General features: G+C 39.4%; 1 protein-coding gene across 1 annotated transcript; it reads right to left on the reverse strand.

The window, feature by feature from the left end:
* Window positions 1-4,323: 4,323 nt before the first annotated feature.
* Window positions 4,324-14,086, reverse strand: tmem81 (transmembrane protein 81). Its single transcript, XM_067526254.1, has 6 exons — window positions 14,062-14,086; window positions 13,425-13,669; window positions 12,400-12,545; window positions 6,628-6,743; window positions 4,521-4,711; window positions 4,324-4,425 (listed from the first exon to the last, which is right to left on the reverse strand). Exons 1-6 carry the CDS (start codon window positions 14,084-14,086, stop codon window positions 4,324-4,326), a joined length of 825 nt encoding a protein of 274 aa, XP_067382355.1.
* Window positions 14,087-22,529: the final 8,443 nt, after the last annotated feature.

The following is a 22,529-nucleotide window of genomic DNA, read 5'->3' on the forward strand; positions in this document are numbered from 1 at the left end:
TGGATGACAAAGTGGGTGTCATCCAGCTTTATTGAACACAGCTGCTTGTTGGGGAAAAAGCTGAACAGGAGCTCTTGTGGGTCTTGAGTGAGCATCAGTGATCCATGACAAATATCCTGTAAGATAAGTAATAACAGCTTTTCATATAATTAATAAAATTTTAAGGAATTATCACTGTCATTACTAACACACTTTGTTTTTTCAGCATTTCATGAGATCTACAAGCTGCTAACCAACAAAAGGACCCACAAAACATCCTAAAGGATGTAGCAAATATGAGTCCCCACCACCAGACTTTCCACAGGATTACCCTGTGTTACTGTAATGATGCTGAACCATCACAAGCTGCTGGAGACTTTCTTTCAAGGCCAGGAAGGGAATGCTGAGTCAAAGACTGACCTTTCATTCTGTAAGAGTTATATTCCTACCTTCCTTTTGAATAAAAAACGCCATTGTAATGCACACAGTTTAGTTACTATTGCTCTGTTACTTCATTAAACATTTTTCAGACTCTAAACAAAATCTGGTCTCAGCAGCTCTTTACCATTATGGTTTCAATGAATCCTTGCGCTATTAGTACTATATTTAATTATATAATGGACAATTTGGGGACGGCTGTAGCTCAGTTGGTAAGGCAGTTGACCATGTACCACAGGGTCAGTGGTTCGATCCCCGCTCCTGGCCACATGTTGAAGTGTCCTTAAACAAGACACTGAACCCCAAGTTGCTCCTAGAGGGTCAGGTTAGCACTTTGCATTACAGCCACCGCCATCAGTGTGTGAATGGCAATCAACGTTGTAAAGCGCTTTGGATAAAAGTGACTATTTACCATAATTTATGCACAAATTAATTTGTTGTTTAGATGTTGGGGAAACAATGGTATAGTGCGGTGCAATAGTGACCGATGACAATAAATTAAGTATCTGTAAAATACCCTCCTTGGAAGTGTGCTGATAAACAATCTGCGTACAAGCTCAAAAAACAATAACCCAGATTTCTGGGACCTAGGTTATTGGTTTTTGACCTTGTATGCAGAGACCAAATTAATTGAAATAAAACCTTATTAAAAAAAATTTCAGCATTTGTGTTTTCTTGCTTTTGCTCTCTCCCCCCAGCTTTTCTCCATTCAGTTCTCATTTGCGATTCAAAAATATTAAGTTCAAATTACAACCAGTGGGAGGGCTGTAGGGTAATACTGCCTGTCTATTGGCCAGTTACACCTGTCATTATTATGACTGAAGAATTCTGACCTTTTCATAGTTCATGTTCCAGGGATTGACACACATTTCATAAGGATTTATTTTGAGTATTGACAATTAAATAAACATTGTTCATGCATATCATTGAATCCTTGTACAACCCCTATTCTAAAGAAGTTGGGAGGATGTGTAAAACCTAAAAAAAACAGAAATCAATGATTTGCAAGTTCCATCAACCCATATTTTATTCACAATAGAACATAAACAACATATCAGATATTGAAATGGACATTTTACCATTTCATGGAAAATTATTATTATTGTGAATTTGATGGCAGCAACACATCTAAAAAGTTGGAACAGGGTGATGTTTACCATGGAATGTTGTCCCATTCTTGTCTGATGCAGAATACTAGCTACTCAACTGTCTTGGGCGTGTTTTTGAAGCGGCAAATGTTTTCTGTTGGTAAAAGGTCTGGACCACAGACAGGCCACTTCTGCACCCGGACTCTACTCCTGCAAAGTCAAGCTGTTGTGATGGATAAGGTATGTGGTTTATCATTATCTTGCTGTAATATGCAATGCTTTCCCTGAAAGAAACATTCTCTAGATGGGAGTATATATTTCTCTTAAGCCTTACGTACATTTCAGCATTGATGGTGCTTTTCCAGTTGTGTAAGCTGCTAACGCCATAGGCACTTATGCCCCCCCCAACCACCACCCCCACCCCCCCCCCCACCCCCTTACTATCAGAGATACAGGCTCCCCCTTAGGCCGCACAACAGTGTTTATGGTTATCAAAAAGAATTTCAACTTTTGATTGATTGACCACAGAACAAGTTTCCCTTTTGCTTTGGCCCAGAGAACACTGCAGCTTTCTGGATTGTGTTCACACATGGCTTCATTTCATTATACAGGTCTAATCTAGATTTGTTAATTGTACAGCAAACTGTGTTCACAGACAGTGATTTCTGGAAGGGTTCCTGTGACCATGCAGTGATGTCCAGTCGAGAATCCTGGCTGTTTTGCAGTCAGGAGGAGGGCCCAAAGATCATATGTGTCTGAAATTAATGTAGGTCATGAAGGGTTTCACAGAGTGAAACTATGTAGCTTTTTGTATGCACCAGGTGTTGGGGGTATTCTCTTATGTTTTTTTTTTCATTTATTACATTTTATAAGATAAGAGAAACCTTAATTCGGCCCACAGAGGGGAAATTTCCATGTTACAGCAGCAGCAAAAGTGTGCAAGAATTTCTGTACAGAATGAAAAACAGAATTCTATAAAAAAGATCAATATAGATTTTTAATCAATAAAATATACGATACGAGTACAATTGTACAGATAAGTCATAATCACCAAACAATTGCACCAGGGTTCATGTTATTGCACAGTTTTACAATTTTCAGTGGTAGGAATGCATATTATAGTTACTTTTGGCTCACTGAGAGCAGCGCTGGTTGTAAAGTCTAACAGCAGCAGGGAGAAAATACTTATTATATATTATATTATATATATATATATATATTGCTCCTTTAGGAGCTTAGGATGTAAATGGCTTATATAGCGCTTTTATCCAAAGTGTTTTACAATGTTGCTTGTCATTCACTCATACACACTCACACACCGATGGTGGCTGCCATGAAAGGTGCTCAGACATAATCAGCTGTGGGTAATGCAGAAATAGTTTGAAAACAAGCAAGACAGCTGTAGGCCCTATGGGTGTTCTGTCTAACAGCAACTTCTGTGGCCAGGGCTTTGTCTCTAGCCCAAAGACACTTCAACACAAAGCCACGAGAGACCTGGGAATTGAACCACTGACCATTTAGTCTGTGGATGCCCCGATGTTCCAGCAGCTGTATGTTGAGCTTTGAGAACACTTTCAGCCTTCGACAGATGATGAAAGGCTTCGTGCAATGTCTTTCATGTTTCATTGACTCCTGCTTCCTGATTCCTTAACTGCTGATTTCCAAACTTATTCCCGTTGCCATGATCATCCTACTTACAACCAGACAAAGAGACGATCAGACATTTCCCAGAGTTTGTCTTGTTTAACACTGATGCTGCTTTTTTGCGTTGTGTTGGATTGTTGTGTAATGTTGTCACCACAGAGTCAAAAAAGATCTTCAGTGGTGGACTTAGAATTTGAAAAGAATGATTACACAATAATTCCAATCCAGACACACTCCAACTCAAAACTGTAAACCTTGTAAACCAAAATGCTTAACCAACCTTAGTATGCTTTTCTGCTCAATGTTGATGGAATAGGTATTATACCTATAAATAAATACACAATTTGTTAAAGCAACGGATGAAAAAAATAATTGACATAGTAAAACTTTAAAACTACAGATTGTAATACAATTCTTAAAAAAAGAAAATTTAAATTCAAACAGATCCATTTCTGTTACAATTTTCAAAAATACTATAATAATATTCATGAGGGGGTAAAAATGGATTTATTCATTAAGCAACATGGATTCAGAATAAACAGGACTACCTCATTCGTGTTAATGGAATTGACAGAAGAAATAGAGGCTATAGAAAGTGGAATATACAACATAGGTTTATTTCTGGATTTAAAAAAAGCATTTGATACTATAGATCACAAAATTCTATAAGACAAATTGGAAATGTAAGGAGTGAGAAGGGTTTCAGATGATATGGTAAAGAGTTTTCTAGAACACAAGAAACATGTATATTTAATTGTGTAGACTCTTCAGGGGATCCCTTTTGGGGTTCCACGGGGTTCAGTATAGGACCATTGTTGTTTATCTTGTATATAAATGAAGTAAAATGTTTAAGTTGTTACAATGTGTATTGTTTGCTGATGATATAACCTTTTATGTAGTGGTGGCATAGTGGAAAATGATAAAGTCTCTGAAATAATTGTTTAGGGGTATTTATAGATGCTAAATTAAGCTGGAAATCACCTGACAAAATTGGGTAAATTGGACCCAATTAGTGGTATTGTTAAGAACCATTTTAAAGAGTTTTATCCTCCTTTCTAAAAGCATTTATACAAATTGCTTGTAGCTTTAAATGTTAATATTAACACAAAACACAGTGAAAATCTAAACAAATGACAGAAAATCAATTATATATATATATATATATAAAAAATATCTATTTGTTAAAATGCCTCCGGTCTCTCCCCTTAAGTGTCCAGTAGAGAACCACCAGGAGGAGTCCAGCCCCAAAGCCTGCCAGGCTCAAACTCATCAGCACCTGTGTTCACACACAGAAAATACTTTGTTATTAGTGAACATTAGTAAATATATCTTAAACTGTTAGTTACATGAGAATCCAAAACCAAACCATACCATGGAAATAAGGGCCATCCTTTCCTCCAGCTCTTCTGACACAGTCTGGTTCTGCTGGTTTCTTGACTCCCACTGAGCAAGCGTGCTTTCGTAGTCCAGATTGAGAGCCCTGGTGGGCAAAACACGGATCCCCCAATAAATGCTCTTCACTCTGTGGAAGGTAGCGTCCTGCACATCACAGCGATATGTTCCTGAAAACACCATCACTAAGTCAGCTCAGGTTTTGGAACTTTAGCTTAAAGCATTTTTATTGTTGAATATGGAGACCTATCATTACAATATTTAGATTAGAACAAAAAATACAAAAAAGTTGAATAATATCTATTTATATTGTATGTTTCTCTAAATAAAATCATGGATTTGTGTGTCTTTCTTCTGGAAACACATTAACTTTATTCTTGATTCAAATTATTCTGTACCAGAATAATTAGCTTTTTAGGGCCATGATACACCAAGTCGTCAAAGAACAACCAGTGATGAAGACCAGCTGCTGTGTTGGCCTTTTGTCTGGGCTGATGTGACAGCTGAAGTGGCACTTTAACACAGAGCCAGCTCTTGGCCATATAGGCAGTCACCAACGGTGCCACCTGCTGCTGCAAGGAGGAGGATGTTTGCTAAGCTGACATCCATTATGGATAATATGTCTCACTCTCTGCATCAGACAGTGGAGGCTCTGTGCAGCTCCTTCAGCAGCAGATTGATTCACCCTCAGCGTAGGAAGGAGTGTTACTGCAGGTCTTTCATTCCCATCAATGTAAGGCTATACAACTCAGCAGTTCAGCTGAATATATCTGATCTTTAAGTTCTGGACTATAAGTTCTCTTGGCTGCGTGTTTTTTTATTTATAAATGTTTTTTAATTTTGTTTATACATTAAATCTTCCACTTTTTTTTTTTTTGTCCTTTCAGCTTATCGTGTAAGTTCAGGGTCGTTACAGCGTAACATTGTACACATGTTGATTTGGCACAGTTTTTATGCCGGATGCCCTTCCTGACGCAACCATCTCCAATTTCTACTTGGCTTGGACCGGCACTGCACAGCTGGTGATGGGAATGGGCTGTTAGGGGTTCAGTGTCTTGCCCACAGACACTTCAACATATACCCGGGAGCGGGTATCGAACCAACGACCCTGTGGTCCAGGATGACTGCCTTACTAAAAAGCCTCGCCTGAATCTTCCACTTTTTAATTTTTGTAAATACTTTAAAAATGATTTTTGTACTTAATACCGTCTCTGTGCAGCTTAACAATTTTCCTGCTGTGGGATCAATAAAGTTTGATCTTATCTTATTAATTGTCATATTGATGTGTCATCATGAAGCCCTCAGGTGCTGCTTTTGTGAGGTTTCTCGGCAAGTATCATTTGATGATAACATAGATGCCATTGCCATAAGAAAGTCCAGATGTGTACAGTTTTAAATGAAAGCTATCATAGACTTGGAATAAGATGTTAGTGCTACTAAACAAACTAAACTACAGACAGATTTAAACTACTCCTGGTGGGCAATAAAATATCTGATAAATATGGTGGCCATGAGAGCTCAAATTCAAACCCAGAGCCTTCTGCAACCCTCTAACCCTAACACCAGCGAATATACAAAAACAACTTCACCAATTTGACAACACAGGACTAGCTTTAAGAAACACCCTGCAAAAAGGCACAACACAACTAAATAATGAAACGCGCTGCAAAAGCTACAACACAAGTGAAATGGCTCCGGGAGCAACAAAAAATACACGTACAAATCTAAATGTCCGTCATTTGTTTTGTGTCCGCTGTAACCGTTGTAGATAACTGTCCTAGCCAGCCCTCTCATTGGGGGGCACCAATAGGCTCAGACTAGTACCAATGGTTTAATACACCACAAAAACTTTGCTAACAGTCGCTCACTCACTACTCAGCTTTGGCTGATAATCTGTCAGTTTATTGTGTCACAGCCCTTTGCTATCCCAGCACACTTTACTTAAATTTGATGAGAGAATCACATCATTTGCTCTTTCTCTATCTGTTTTGAATGTTCACTAACTATGTCTAACTGTTCCACTTGGATCAGATTTGGTTAACAGGAGAAAATGGGTTAGTTTGTGTACATGCACAGATGTGTTTACCTGCATCCTCCTCATGGACAGGGTCTAGAATGACTCGGTCCAGCTGAGGAGCTTCCCAGCGAGCAAACAAAGAGTCATCAGAGCTGATTACTCCTCGAGCATAACGCCAAGTTACCCTGATCCGTTAAAATTAACAAAAAAAATAAAGAAAAAAAATTCAATCACATTTTGTTCTTCTAAACTGAGACATTCACATTTATTACGATAAATGCATGTGGTGTTAGCATTTATTACCACCACCCTGCCACATTTACATTGTGGAATCCACCTGCAACAATTGCAACAACCACAAAAAAAGGTTAGTCTGTGTGTGCTAAATATTGTGCTGAGAATTTGTGAATTTTACTTATATTACTCAGTTAATTACACACTGACAATGAAGCAATGCTGTATTACCAACTGAGCAAAAATTTCAATCTAGGACCTTTTGGGCCAAAGAGTGTCTGTGTTGAAACTAGGTTAACAGTGTGGCAGTTTCTTGTACAGCTAGAAGGAGTATATTAGTGGTCTTAACTGATTTTTTTTAAAAAGGCATTTGACACCAAAGATCCTAAGTTCTAAATGTAAAAAATTGAGGGATGTGACATCATACCAAACTTGAGTTATTTGTCAGTAAAGGTTTCACAAATGTCAGTATGTACAGTACAAGTGAATAAAATAGAATCAGACATTTGAAAGGGTCCACACACTGGACAGGTCTCTAGTCATCTCAGGGCCAACACAGAGAGACATACACAGACAGACAACCATTCACACTCCCATTCACACTTACAGGCAATTTAGAGTCACCAATTAACCTAACATTTATGTTTTTGGACTGTGGGAGGAAACCGCAGTACCGGGAGGAAACCCACACAAGCACGGGGAGAACATGCAAATTCCACACAGAAAGGCTTTTACTTTCAGCTAGAAACAGCAGTCAAACGTCAAAACGTTCAGCTTATAAAGGACATGTGTGCTCAGCAATTGTTTTCTCATTCAAATAAGTAAAGAGACTCTATAGCTTTGTCCTCTTTCAGCTTTAACTGGTCGGCCTTACAAATTACAAATCAAAAGACTTTCCGCTATCAGTCTTATCTTTCACATATTAATATGTTTTACAGTTTTTGAATAATCACAGTTTTATGCAGTTTTCTGAATATTCTGCTCTCCTCCAGCAAAGTGGTGATGACCTCAACTTCTGCTTTTTTCTCTTCTGCGCTCTCAGTTTTTGACTGTGACCATAATTCTTGGAATGTCTTCACATAAAGTATATGATTGTGATAGTTAAAGCCTTCTGCCGCTCACGAGAAAGACATTTTTCAGATATGACTTATATGAAGGAAAAGTTATGTGTATTTTCTGACATGTGTCGGTATATAAACAAATGTGTCTCTCGCCCATCTCCCCTCTCTCTTTCTCTCTCTCTTTCATCTCTATGACCACAAGCACAAAAAAGCACAAGACAGAGACAGGAAAATACCGGACGGATCTTAATGATGACTATTAATTATACCTTATTAAAAAAGTGCCCTTGTGCCCTCTTTTTCCACATTTTTTTTTTTTGTGATTATTTTTGTCTGTTTTAGTTTATGACATGATTTTTTTAAATAACTTTTTTCAGTACACTTTTGAAATCCATTGTGGTTTACTCTTACATGTCATTTATACTCTATTTATGCACTTTGTACCCTCTGGACACCTCCATGGCTTTTTTACATATTTTTACATGTTTCAGCTATTTCAGCAAAAACTGTTTTTTCAGCATTACTTGGAAAATCCTTTCAGCATTGAGACATTTGCACTGCATTATATATTTGGAAATGCTTTTTCTAATATTGCATTGTAATAGGTATACAACCTTAAACAGCTGTGTGTTATCACCTAAAAAAACAAAAACAAAACACCAAATTAAACGTCAGCACCAGATGCAAAGCAGCTGAATTGCAGCATGTGTGTGGACAGATAATAAGTGTCATGATCTAACACTTTCACACCAAACCCCTCTCGCCTTGTTGCTCTTGGGTGCACGTTAAACACTAATCCCGACATAAGTAACCAAAGCTTTGCTTGGCCTTGCTGTTTAAATAAAACGCTAACCAAAGAATTTTAAACTGAATACAATAAGGCACTGGAAGAAAGTGATCTTTTAGATCACTTTGTAAAATTCTGAAATTATGAAGCGAAGTGAATACACTTTTTAGGATTGCAACATAAAATTACCAACAGTCACCGTCAAATGTCACAAAACCATAACTGAATAGGTAAAGCCAGGTACAGGTGTAAACAGTGAATTTTGGTTAATAATTATCTTTTCAGCTGAATAAATACATAATGCTGAAATATATGTTTTAAACCTTTTACTTAAATTGCCTTCATTTTGTCCTAATCACTAACCAAACAAACTAATTAATTGAAATGAACACATTTACAGATTTTCTGGTTTTACAGCATGAGTTTTTAACCATTAAAATATATACTAAATATATACTCAACAACCGCAGGACATGGCGTCCTACTAGAAGACGACATGTTTCTCACCTGCGCACTCTCACCCAGACCACTTTGTCACCAGCCTTTTTTTCTCCTACCCTGTTGAACTGCCAGTCTGCGGTGAACAAGGCCCACTTCATTCCAGCCTTTGCTACACAGTCAGCTGTTACAGAAACCTGGATCATGCCACAGAACTCAGCCACCCCAGCTGCACTCTCCGCCAATTTTTCATTCTCTCACACTCCTCGCTCATCAGGTCGGGCGGGTGGGACTGGACTTCTCCTCAATAATACCTGGAAGTTTTCCGTGACAGCACCCTTCAACAATCTGTCATCTCTGGAATATCATGCCGTTAGGATGGCAGTACAGATTAGAGTCCAGGTGATTGTGATATATCGACCACCGGGCCAGCTGGGGAACTTCTGCGATGAACTGGATGTTTTGCTGTCCTACTTCCCTGAAGATGGCACTCCTCTCATCGTCATGGGAGACCTGAACATCCACCTGGAGAAACTACAGGTGGCTGACGTGTTTGCTCTTCTAAACACATTTGACCTGAGTCTGGTCTCCACTCCTCCAACCCACAAACCTGGCAACAACCTCGACCTCATCCTCGCCCAGAACTGCACCACAGACAACATCTTGGTCACTCCTCTTCATGTATCGGATAATTTCTTCATTCAAATCACAGTCTTCATCCCTGGACCCTCGCATTCTCCCACCACACTTGTAACATTCCGTCGTAACCTCAGGTCTCTCAACCCGGATTGATTCTCCTCGCTGGTCTCCACAACTCAGCCCCAACACAGGACCTCTTCATCCTCGTTGCAGATGCAGCCACAGACAGCCTCTGCAATACACTTTTATTGTGTCTGGATTGTCTCTGCCCCATGTCCATGAGGCCCGCTCTTCCCTCCGTAACTAATCCGTGGCTCACCGACTGGATCCGTGAACTGAACACCACGCTCAGCAGTGCTGAGAGGAAGTGATGCAAATCCAAGACTCCATCTGCCCTTGCTGAGTCTCAGGATCTGCTTGGATCTTTTTTAGACAGTGTCACCAGGCCAAAGATCAAATACTACCAGGAGAAGTTCAGCAAAATCTCAGAACCCAGAAAGCTGTTCTCCGCTTTCAAATCACTCATCTACCCACCTTCACCTCCGCCATCTACCTCTCTCACTGCTGATGACTTTGCCGACTTCTTTCCAGCCATCAGCTCACAGTTCTCTCCTCATTTCATCATTTGCAATTCTGACTAAGGATGACATATTTAATTCAACTTTTTTCAACTTTACTTATATAGCGCCAATTCACAACGAAGTCATCTCAGGGAACTTTACAGAATAAAGTCAAGATTATAAAGATGTATAAAGAGAACCCAACAATTCCACCTGGAGCAAGCCATAGGCAACAGTGGAGAGGAAAAACTCCCTTTAACGGAAGAAACCTCCAGCAGAACCAGGCTCAGGGTGGACGGCCATCTGCCTCGACCGGTTGGGGTGAGTGGAAAGGGGAGAGAGAAAAGAACAGAGTAACAAAAAGCAACAACAGAAAATATCCACCCTCCTCCTCTCTAACCATCTACCTGCTCTCTGAATCCAATCCCTTCCACTCTCCTTCAAGCAGTTGCACCCGCACTAATGCCAGCTATTACACAAGTAATCAAGACATCTCTAACAACAGGGACTTTTCCAACCTCATTCAAACAGGCCCAGATTACCCCACTGCTCAAGAACCTTCCTTATGATCCTTCTGTTGTGGAGAACTACCGACCTGTCTCCCTTCTTCCATTTCTGGCCAAGACAATGGAACTAGCAGTCTTCAATCAACTCTCAGACTTTTTTTCCAAGAACAACTTCCTCGATGTCAACCAGTCTGGCTTCAAGAGGGGTCACTCCACAAAACCGGCACTCCTGACTGTCGTGGAATTCCTTCGAGCTGCAAAAACAACAGGTCAGTCTTCTGTCTTAATACTACTTGATCTATCGTCAGCCATCCACACTCCCTGACTTAGGCATCTCTGGATCAGCTCTAGACTGTCTTCGTTCTTACCTATTGGGACGAACTTTCAAGGTTCTTTTCAAGGAGTGAGAAAGATGCCTCCTCTCATATCTTCTCTACCGGTGTACCGCAGGGCTCAGTTCTTGGTCCTCTTCTTTTTTCTGTCTATACTGCATCCCTGGGTTCAAACATTCACTCACATGGTCTTTCCTATCACTGCTATAATGATGACACACAGCTCTTCCTGTCCTTTCCACCGGACGACTCCACTGTCTCATCATGCATTTTTGCCTGTCTCTCAGACATGTCAGCCTGGATGAGAGAGAGACATCTTCAGCTCAACCTCTCCAAGACCGAAGTCCTTGTTTTCCCAGCCAGACCTTCGACGCAACACAACATCAGCATCAACATTGGATCTACAGTGATTGTCCCCACTCAATCAGCCAAAAATCCAGGGGTCATCATAGACGACTATCTGAGCTTTAAGGACCACATCTCCTCAGTCTCCAGGGCAGCAGATTTGCCCTCTACAACATCAGGAAGATCAGACCCTAGATCACAGAATATACAACCCAACTCATTGTACAGGCGCTGGTCATATCTCGTCTTGATTACTGCAACGCTTTGTTGATGGGGTTACCGGTATCCATAATCATTTTTCATCATTTTTAATGCAGCTTTTAAAAAACTATGTTTGTGGTTAATCAGTTTTTAAGCAAATGGTCCAAAACGCAGATGATCCAAAATCGCCTCATTTTTAATCAGCCAAAAAGGACCCATGTCGCACCACTCCTTAGATCTCTGCACTGGCTTCCTTGTCTCTTGCTTAAAGGGTGGTTAACTTGACAGCTCCTGCTTACCTCAACTCACTCATTCAAGTCTACAATCGTTCCCAACCGCTGTGGTCTGCCAACGAACGACATCTAGTGGTCCCAGAACCGCAAAGAAGACACCAAGTAAAACTTTTTAGCGAATGATCTCATGGTGGTGGTACTAGCTACCAAACTCTGCACGCTCAGCAGACTCTCTCCCAATATTCAAAAAACTGCTGAAAAGAGAACTCTTCTGCATCTTCCTATGTACTTAAATCTATCTACTTGCACTTGCATCTCATGAGTGTGTGAATGTGAACTTTTCTAATAGGACTTTGCTTTGATGTTTTCTCCTTGACTTAGATTTTTGCTGCCTTGTACCTCAGTTGTAAGTCGCTTTGGATAAAAGCGTCTGCTAAATGACTAAATGTAAATGTAAAAGGACACAAGCCACTCATGCTTTCTTCCCCGCCCCCCCCATCCTCACCTCCAGGAGAACCTCCCCATTGTCTCTGTGACTTCTACCAGACAGTCAATCTCCACCCTCTGTCCTGACGTCACAGTCATCGTCTCGAGTCCACACTGCCATGTCTCCTGACACGTCACCTTAAGAACACGACACCTCTCTGTCACCTTTGATTGAGCCACATAAGAGATAAAAATTATTATCATTACAAAATAAATAAAATAGCAGAAATAAATAATTATTTATCTGTTGCAAATGGTTTCTGAACTGGACCTGTATGAAAAAGTGACCCACCCCTAAACTTAATCTGGTTCTGATTTAGCTACAATGACTACAACCAAATGGTAAATGTTGTGCACTTATATAGTGCTTTTCTACTTATTGGCACGCAAAGTGCTTTACACTGCTTCTTATTCACCAATTCACACTCACAATCACACATATATATACACCGATGAGGGAGCTGCTATGCAGCTGGCCAACACTCACCAGGAGCAGTTGGGGTTCAGTGTCTTGCTCAAGGACACTTTAGCAAGACACTTTAACAAGTGACTGGGGATTCTTGGGATGCTTGTCTTGCTGCATAATCTATTTAAACTTAAGTTTCATTTATTTGGAATGATGGATGGACATTGTTCAACCAGATGTACCCTGAAGACACTTGTTTATTATTAATGTGTTTTGGAGCAAAACTAAGTCTGCAATGGTTTTATCTCCACTCCCCATGGATACTTTTTGACAACTAATAAATACTGACTGCAAATGACATGGGAGACTTCATTCCATCATATGTTTTCTTGTCTTCCTCAATGAGTCACTGCTCTGTAGATGGGGAAATTGTGGACGGTTTATCGCTGCTCACTATTGCTCTGCCATGTTTTCTCGATTTGGGCATATTAGTTCTCACTGAGATCCTTTATGGTCCTGTATCCCTTTGCAAACCAATTAACAGAGCTGACAACAAGAGTGGTGTTTGAAGCAACTGAGACAAATTTCTAATAATGTTTTGGTCACAAAACTATGCGTTTCAGCTGTCAATGTCATACCTCTGTTTCATCTGTGTTGCTCACTTCCAGTGCTGTCTTTCCATCTTTGAGTAAACATAGTGTTTGAGTTTTAACCCCCAGCCCACAGGTGGTGCTGCAGGGGGAGCTGTTAACAATGACCTCCATTGGCACTTCATCCACTTCATCCAGATTAGCGGATGTAAGAGGATGGAGGAGGAGGAGGAGGAGGATGAGGAAATGAGGTCGTCCACATACACGTTGCATTTCAAGGTTTGCTGGTAAACCTGCCAAAACATTTACAATTTTAGATTTAATCCACAAAGACTTTAAAACATTTGGTTAGATCACAGATAATCAATCACTCAATAAGTCTCAGTGGTTGGTCTACTTTAAAATCTACATTGAAATCTACATTAAATGGTAAATGGTCTGCACTTATATAGTGCTTTTCTGCCAGTTGGTAAACAAAGCACTTAACACTACTTCTCATTCACCCATTCATAATTACACATACACTCATACACACACCCATGGGGGAGCTGCTATGCAGCAGGCCAATATTCACCTGGAGCAAATAAGTTGGGGTTCAGTGTCTTGCTCAAGGACACTTCGACATGTGACCAGGGGAGCCGGGGATCAAACCAACAACTGTGAGATTGATGCACAACCCCTTTACCTCTTGCACCACTGTCGTCAAGCATCATTAATCATGAGGTGGCTGAGATGGTTCTGCTGATGTAATATGATGCCTTTTTGGCATAACAAAGGAGTGTTAACTTGGGGGAGACTCAAAACCCATTCTTAATACTAGCGTATACTGTGTAGTGTTGTTCTCATTTTCTGTGTATCTCACAATAAATCCTTAAAATAAATCTAACAGAAAACACCAAATGATCATTGTCTTTATTAAAGCAAAACAGGGATGTAATACCAAGTACACCCTTGACAAAAACCATCTGCCCCCTTAGTTACTCCATTCAGGGGGGGGGAAACACAAACTGCACTCCATCAGTCTGTTAACAAAGCTTTTTCTGAGGCTGTGAAGCACATACATCTACAGTGAGAGACAATTAGAGCAGTATTGAACCTAACCCGAAGTGGCCAACCTTCCAAAATTATTCCAAGAGCACGGTGATGACTAATCCAGGAAGTCTTATAAGATCCAAGAAAAACATCCAAGGAGCTGCAGCCAAAATTTCTCACCACAATATAACTCAATCTCATGACTCTAGCTACTTGATAAATTCCAATATATTTTTTGTATATTTTTCTTTTGACGTTATGTTGTTATTTTGTTGTTGAACAGTGTATCAGTTCCTATGTAGATTTGCATCTGTCTGTGGAAAATAATGTGGCTATCATTTGAAACATATATTTTGTTAGATGTTAGATTTAGCTTGAAGATCTAAAACTGTTTATTATAAGATACACACAAAAAGAGAAGAAATCATGAGGGGTCTAATAGTTTTTCACAGTACTGTCTTTGATGGATGGATAATATTTTTTAAATGTAGTCACAATTAAAATGAATTTATAAATATTTTCTCCTTCCATTTGCTTAAAAAATTATTAACCACAAACATAGTTTCTTTAAAGCAGCATTAAAAATTATCAGATGACAGTCTAAGGACAGAAAATTCTGATTTCAAACTTTCTCACACCTGTGACCTTCCAAACTCCCAGTGAGGACACAGTCTATTCCAATAACAGAGATAATGGCATAATTTGCATTAATGTCTACAGAACTCATTCATGAGCTTCATACAGGTTTTTCATGTTGACCAACTTGTTGCATGTAGCTGATGTTGCCACCAGGTGTCAGTCAAACACAGCAAACCTAGCTATTTTAGGATGAAAAAGAAAAATTTTACCTGATTGTCATCTAGGGACCTTTTGAGTTTAGCTCAGTACTTTGATCAGATATTGCGGTACTCATCAACTGTTGCCATGTCCTTTAAAGCTTAAAGCCAAGGCACTGGCTGTGACCCTCTGTGCACAGGTGTATTTTCACCAAGACTGAGTTCCTGTTAGTCTGTTTGGTAAGTGCTTGTTAAACCATAATAATTTGCATAAATGTGTTTATTTTTTTAGTTGCCAAGATAAAAAGAACTTCCCCTCTACTTTCTGTCACTGTAAAAGCAGACTGTAAAAACATTTCAGCACCCCTCAAACACCCATTGTATTTATATTATATTTATGATCATAAAGCTAATAATCAAAAATCTTATTTATATTTACAAAAGTTTTCTGTAACCCTTATTATCCTTCGTGTCATGCCAAACTTACAAACCTGTGTCAAGATCACACACAGATTTGTCTCCTGTAAACGAAGATACATGTTAATCAATTCAACTTAAATATTTTTAGAGGGGCAATTTAGGACTGAAACATTGAAACAACACTGTAAATATAACAATTTATCCACACACATTCACAATATACCAATAAATAATAATAATAATAAATAATAATGAATTATTTTAAAAAATGGAAAAAAGAACAGTAATGTAGTTGGAACATCAGTTGAAAATAAAGTTTAAAATTTAACAGGCCTCACACAGTCCACCAATTTGTAAAGGTACAATAAGTGTCATTCAAATTCGTCTTATACATGCTTGATTATAAATTTGGAATTATAAAAAATCTAATCATTAAATGAAATGGAAAATCTAGTATATCTACACGTAACCACATAATATCAACCACGTAATTTCAAATCTTACTCTGACTGTGCATGTGAGTAACAAAAGGCTACAGACAGGAACATGCAACTGAGTGAAAGAATGAATGAAAGGACAGCTCATTCACAGAGCGATGCTGCCTCGATTTTAAAACAAATGTCAGTTAATGTAACTGTCATAAATTGCCTTGTAAATAATTTACTTTCCCCCAAAGATTTTTTTAAACTCAGAGTAGTAGTTGTGCTTACTTCTGTCCGGTGGTCCAACATTTATCCACAGCTACACAACGTTCCACTACTATCTTGTTACTCTCCCCGTCCTTTCGATCAAAAACTGACAAACAAAGCATTGTTCCCTAGACAACTGAAACTTCAAAGGCAAAAACTTTAAAGGCAATTATGTGATGATGAAAAACTATGCTATCACATTATGTGCTTATTTTTGCTGCCTTTGGAGCTCAGGCAGATTTTCCTTAGTCCAACGTTTCCAAAAGAGGTCTGCCATATACTGGAGTTGTCTCGATCTCCAGTGGGCATAGAGATCCACTTTCTGGAAAATTCCTGGAGGCATATATGGTTGGGTATTTAAGAGAAGAAGGTGATTTGGCGTCAATGCTTCCAAGTCATTTGGATCATTGCAAGGTGTAGTTATCGGCCCCACTGTTTATGATGGCTTCTGCTTCACAGAGTAATGTCTGCAGACCCTCTGCATTCAAACATTGACCTTTAAGTGTAGTATTTTCCTGAAGGAATGAATTAAACACCCCAATACCCCTGCATGGTGAGAGCCAGATGGAGGATTGTAGCTGCGTGTCTCCCCTTTTTTTCCTCCTTTCTCTCCTCCTGTACTGCTGCGACATGATTACAGACACAAAAAGTAAATTTCAGAAAGCAGCATTTTCTACTACCATACAGTGTAATTCTGTATGGCAGGCTTCCAGCAATGTGTGCAGTCTGTCTGAATAGAAAGAACTTTAGCAACCATTGGTCTAATATGAGAACAACTACTTTCAAAGCTAAGTAATCAAAATGGATATGCAGTTGCTTAGCTAAATATAAACAATTAGGTAACTAACTTGTGATACCAGAACTGTGATAACGGTGAGGATGTTAGAGTCTTGCCCATATCTCAGCTGCCAACACGATGTCTTTTGTGTCCATGTTGTGTCCGTTTTCACTCATTTCCTCTGTTGATAGAGTTGGTCAAGCTGTGTTCTGGGCACAGTCTTCAGGTCCACGCTGTGGGTGTTGCTGTTTTTAATTGCTCCCTGCGACTTCGGTGACAGAGTTGCAAATCTATCAGTTGCTGAAGTTGGAGTAAAGGGGAGCATGTTGCCTTTGATACCTCTTCAAAAATGATGATCAACAGTAAACTTATCTCAACAATAGACATTGATCAGTGTGAACATTAACACAGCCTCCATTTCTTGTAACTAAGCTATTCAAATTCACAACTACTGCCATAAACCCAAACGTCTTAGTCATGTTCAATTCAATTCAATTCAACTTTATTTATATAGCGCCAATTCATAACAGTCATTTCAAGGCACTTTACAGAATAAAGTCATGTATAGAAAAGAATAAAAATTAAGGAATAGTATGTGTTTTTTGTCTCATTTGTTTAAATGGGTTCCTTTTTATCCCTATGTCTGTTTGCATCTCATCACTGTTTGATGATTAGTTCCACAGAAAATGTAGAGACCTGTTCTTCCAACCAAAATAAAGATTATGGTATAGATTATTGGACTGAGTTTGTCGTAAAGAGTTATTTTTATACACTATTACTTGTTCTGGAGCTGATACTGGGAAAAGGACCAATACATTCCCACACACAAACAGGAAAAACACAGAATCATAAAGATGACTCAGCATCCGTAGGGGAATGAAACACGCTCAGCAGCCAAAAATGGTGGCCTAGTTGGCAAACCAGTAAAAGTCTGAATGTGCCTGTGTGTGTATATGTGATTGTGTGTGTGTGTGTGTGTGTGTGTGTGTTTGTCTGTGGTAGAAAATGTAAAATGAGGAAGAATGAAGAAAAGTCAAGAGAAATAAAAAGGTGGATTGGGACAGATGAGAAGTGCTAAAGTTGAGGAGTTGGTGGACAGTGGAGGAGGATGAAAATCTACATATGAAAATATATAGGAGGAGGAGGAGAAGGATTGTCAGGTCAGAAGCTACAGCCATATTGGACAATTCTGTGCCTCACGATTCATGTCCAGTGCCAGCACTAAATGCCAGGAGGAAGTGAGGGCCCATGGTGGATCCACAAACAGTCAAAAACACTAGATAAAAACTGCAAATACAGTGTAGCGTTTTGGTTTAAGTTAGGCACAAAGACATAAGACTTAGTTAGGTGTTTTCTTAGCCCCGTCATTGAGGATATATCCATATTGCACATACATTGCACATGTTACAATGAAATTTTTTCTCTAAATTTAACTCATACCACTTGAGGAGCAGTGGGCAGCCACAGGTGGCAACCATAGAGCTTGCTCAAGGACACACGTGGTGAGTGGGCTGGGATCCCAGCCTGATGCTCTACCCATTGAGCCACCAGACCGCCTCCGAGAGTTTCAGTCAGAACAACATATTTTTTATTTGCGTAATTCCAATGTGCTCAACAAATTTTAGATCTTCAGTTAATTAATAACTGAACCAGTCTGCCAGCAACACGTTCGGCATGACAGCTTCTTCCGGGCTTGCTCAATAAGGATATGCAGCAGGTGTGTGTTTTAAAGCTTCCCATTAGTCAAAAAGATTGCAAATGACATGAACAGCATGAATCACTTGGGATATATTTAACAATCATCTCATAATATGTTACACCTTTATTCAAAATTCAATTACTATAATAAATATCAATAAAATCATCTATAAAAGTTCTACTGCCTGTCTGCAGAGAGAATTGACACAGCTTTTTCTGTATAAGAAGAAGTTACATCTAAATACAGAGAACAGAATAAAGATTGAATCGCCTTTTGGTTCTATTGTAATCAAAGTATAAGTCCAGTATGGTTTTCTTTTTAGTATCTTCTTTACAATGTCACCTCCTGTTAAGTTAAATTTAACAGCCAGTAACCAAAGAGCATATGAGAACTTGTACGTTAGGTTAGACACTGAGAAGGGAGAGGTGTGGAAGTGTCTAGGAGAGGTGGCAGTAGAGTTTCTGACTAGTTTGTTTAACAAGATCATGGAGACTGAGATGATGCCCGAGGACTGGAGGAGAAGTGTACTGGTGCCCATTTTTAAGAACAAGGGAGATGTGCAAATCTGTGGCAACTACAGAGAAGCTAGGATATTAAGACAAAGATGGCGGCTTGAGCACATGGCATGACATTGCTTTTACATCATACACCTGACAGAAACTTTTGGATATCGGACTATGTTTCTCCAATCACCAATCTAGGACTTATTCCTGAGATCTCTACAACACCAGGGCTACGCACTTTGTGTGGCCAGCAGGAAGTGCATTCAGGCAGCATCTAGATTGTAAACAAAGGTGGCTGAAGCACGGAGGGCTAAAAGTTAAACTAAAGCTAACACCGCACCTCTGTAATGTGCAGTTATTGGTGAATAAGGCATCTGCAATAACAATAACAGACTTATGGACTGCAATGTCACGATCTTCACTGAAACTTGGTTATACAGTGGCATACCCGACAATGCTATTGAGCTAGCTGGACACTACACACTCCAGGCAGATAGGACGGCAGATGAGGGGACAGATTTCATACTTCAGGACAGGTTTCAACACACAGACTGGAGTATGTTTGCCTCCCAGGCTACCCGTGGTTCTCACATGGACATTAACACCTGTACCTGCTCTGTGCTGGACTATATAAACACCACCCTACTCCCCTACACGAACTCCTCTCCCCTCCTCATCTCTCCTGCACATACAAACATGAAATTGTATCCATCTCACACATTGGTCCAAGTCCTTTCACTCATTCATGTACTAAATATTATGCATTAGCTTATACACTGCTCCGTCAATTGTTGTTTATTCTATTATACATTAAGTGTTTATAGCTTCTACTGAGACTTACATCATGTCTGCAGTACTCCCATCTGTATATTATTTGTCCATAGTACTTCCACATGTATATTATGTCCATAATACTTCCATCTATAAATTAGTCATAGTAGGGCTGTATCCTATAATTTGCTTTTGTCGATTAATATATCAATTATGTTTTGGATTAATCGATTAATATATTGATTATTTTGCCATTAAGATCTTTGTTTTCCAACTAATATAATATAATAATATAACATAATATGGTAACATAACATAACAATTAATTTACTAAAAATAAATATTTTAATTAATCAATAATTTATATTTCAATATAATAAATCAAAGTATGCACTGCTGGGCATTATCCCTCCCCCCAAAAAGAGGAAAATCTTAACTGGTAATCTGTGCTTTACAGCCTAATATGAAGTCTCTCCACAATATAATTAAAGCAAGAGCTTATTCCATTCAAGATAAAGGAATGTGGTGCAATCTACATTTCTTAAGTAAACAGTTTACTTTAGAATATACTGTATATATTGATACTACTATATACTGTATATACTGTAATACTGTAACAGAATAGAAGAATGAACATGAAATCAGTCACTATTATTGATCTCGTCCCGTCTCTGTCTGCACTGATGGGGACTCTGCTGACAGCTACAGGGTCTTGCCTGATTTAGAACTGTGACTGTCTCACTATCCACCAGAACCTGTAGCACATTAGGTTGAACAGTTGCAGTGCATTAAGTGCAGCACAGTGCACCACATCCATTTTTTTCTAACTTCCAGCTTTGAGTGGATGTTCATAGTCATTAGTGATTAACCACCAAGCTTGTTGTGTTGACCACATGACAGTAGATGGTTAACTGCAGTCACAGCGGAAATTATCGCTTTTCTGCGCGCTTACAATTGTTTTGATAATTTCCTGTTGTAAATCATCAATTTGTAAGCATTTTTACGCTGGTACCCGAACAACCACTGATGTTGTCCAGTTGAGTTAAGGAGTAACTTTGACTTGCTAAGACTCAGAGAGAAGAAGCTGAGAAGACCTTTATTTTCTTATTTGCTAATCTCAGTGATGTCTTGAAGAATTCATATCTGGTGATTTCAGAACACAAAGTTTATATTTTAGTGCTCTACTTAACCTTTACCATCTGAATCAATGCACTGTGAGGTAATTTCTTTATTGTCCCAGGTACCGAATCTTTGTGTACCATTAATTACTAGCCCAACTTACTATGCATCATATTTAGTTATAGTTAGTATTTCTGTAATCTATAATGTCAGCGCATTGCCTTACCCCTAGTCTATAGTACATCCACATGTACATTATTAGTACTATCTTGTACATACTGTAAATGTAAATGGCAAATGTTCTGCACTTGTATAGCACTTTTCTACCTATTGGCGCTTTTCTACCTATTGGCACTCAAAGTGCTTTACACTGCTTCTTATTCACCCATTCACACTCACAATCACACACACACTCATACACCGATGGGGGAGCTGCTATGCAGCTGGCCAACACTCACCGGGAGGAACTAAGTTAGGGTTCAGTGTCTTGCTCAACAACACTTCGACATGTGACCGGAGCCGGGGATTGAACCAACCATTGGAGATTGGTGGACAACCGCTCTACCTTCCTGCGCCACAGTTGCCCTTTGACACTCTATATTTTGCACTGCTTATTGCAATTCTGGTTAGATACTAAACTACATTGTGTTGCCTTGTACTTGTAATGACAATAAAGTTGTATCTAAAGCTAAATCTAAATCTAAGGACAGAGGTGAGCATTTGTGAGCAGCATTATGATTTCATGCCTAGAAAGAGTCCAAAAAATGCAGTTTTTGCTTTGAGGATGCTGATGGAGAAGTACAGAGAAGGTAGAAACCGTATGACAGGGTGCCAAGAGAGGAGCTGTGGTGTTTTATAAGGAAGTCTGGAGTGGCAGAGAAGTATGTTAGAGTGGTGCATGTGGACAAATATGAGAGCTGTAAGACAGTGGTGAGGTGTGCTGCAGGTGTGACAGAGGAGCTCAAGGTGGAGTAGGGTCTGCATCAAGGATCAGCTCTGAGCCCCTTCTTGTTTGCTCTGGTGATGGACAGGTTGAAACATGAGGTTAGACAGGAATCTCCGTGGACTATGATGTTTGCAGATGACATTGTGATCTGTAGCAAGACCAGGGAGCAGGTGGAGGAAAATCTAGAGAGGTGGAGGTCTGCTCTGGAAAACAGAGGAATGAAGCTTAGCCGCAGTAAGACAGAATACATGTGTATGAATGAGAGGGACCCAGGTGGAACGGTGAGGTTACAGGGAGCAGAGGTGAAGAAGGTGAAGGACTTTAAATTGTTATTAGAGAAAGAATTCACCCGATCCTCCCCCCATATATTACAGATAGACTTTCATTTAAACATTGCTAGAATCATCGATAAGGCCCCAC

Source organism: Channa argus, chromosome 13, assembly GCF_033026475.1.
Source record: "Channa argus isolate prfri chromosome 13, Channa argus male v1.0, whole genome shotgun sequence".
NCBI classification, from domain to species: domain Eukaryota; kingdom Metazoa; phylum Chordata; class Actinopteri; order Anabantiformes; family Channidae; genus Channa; species Channa argus.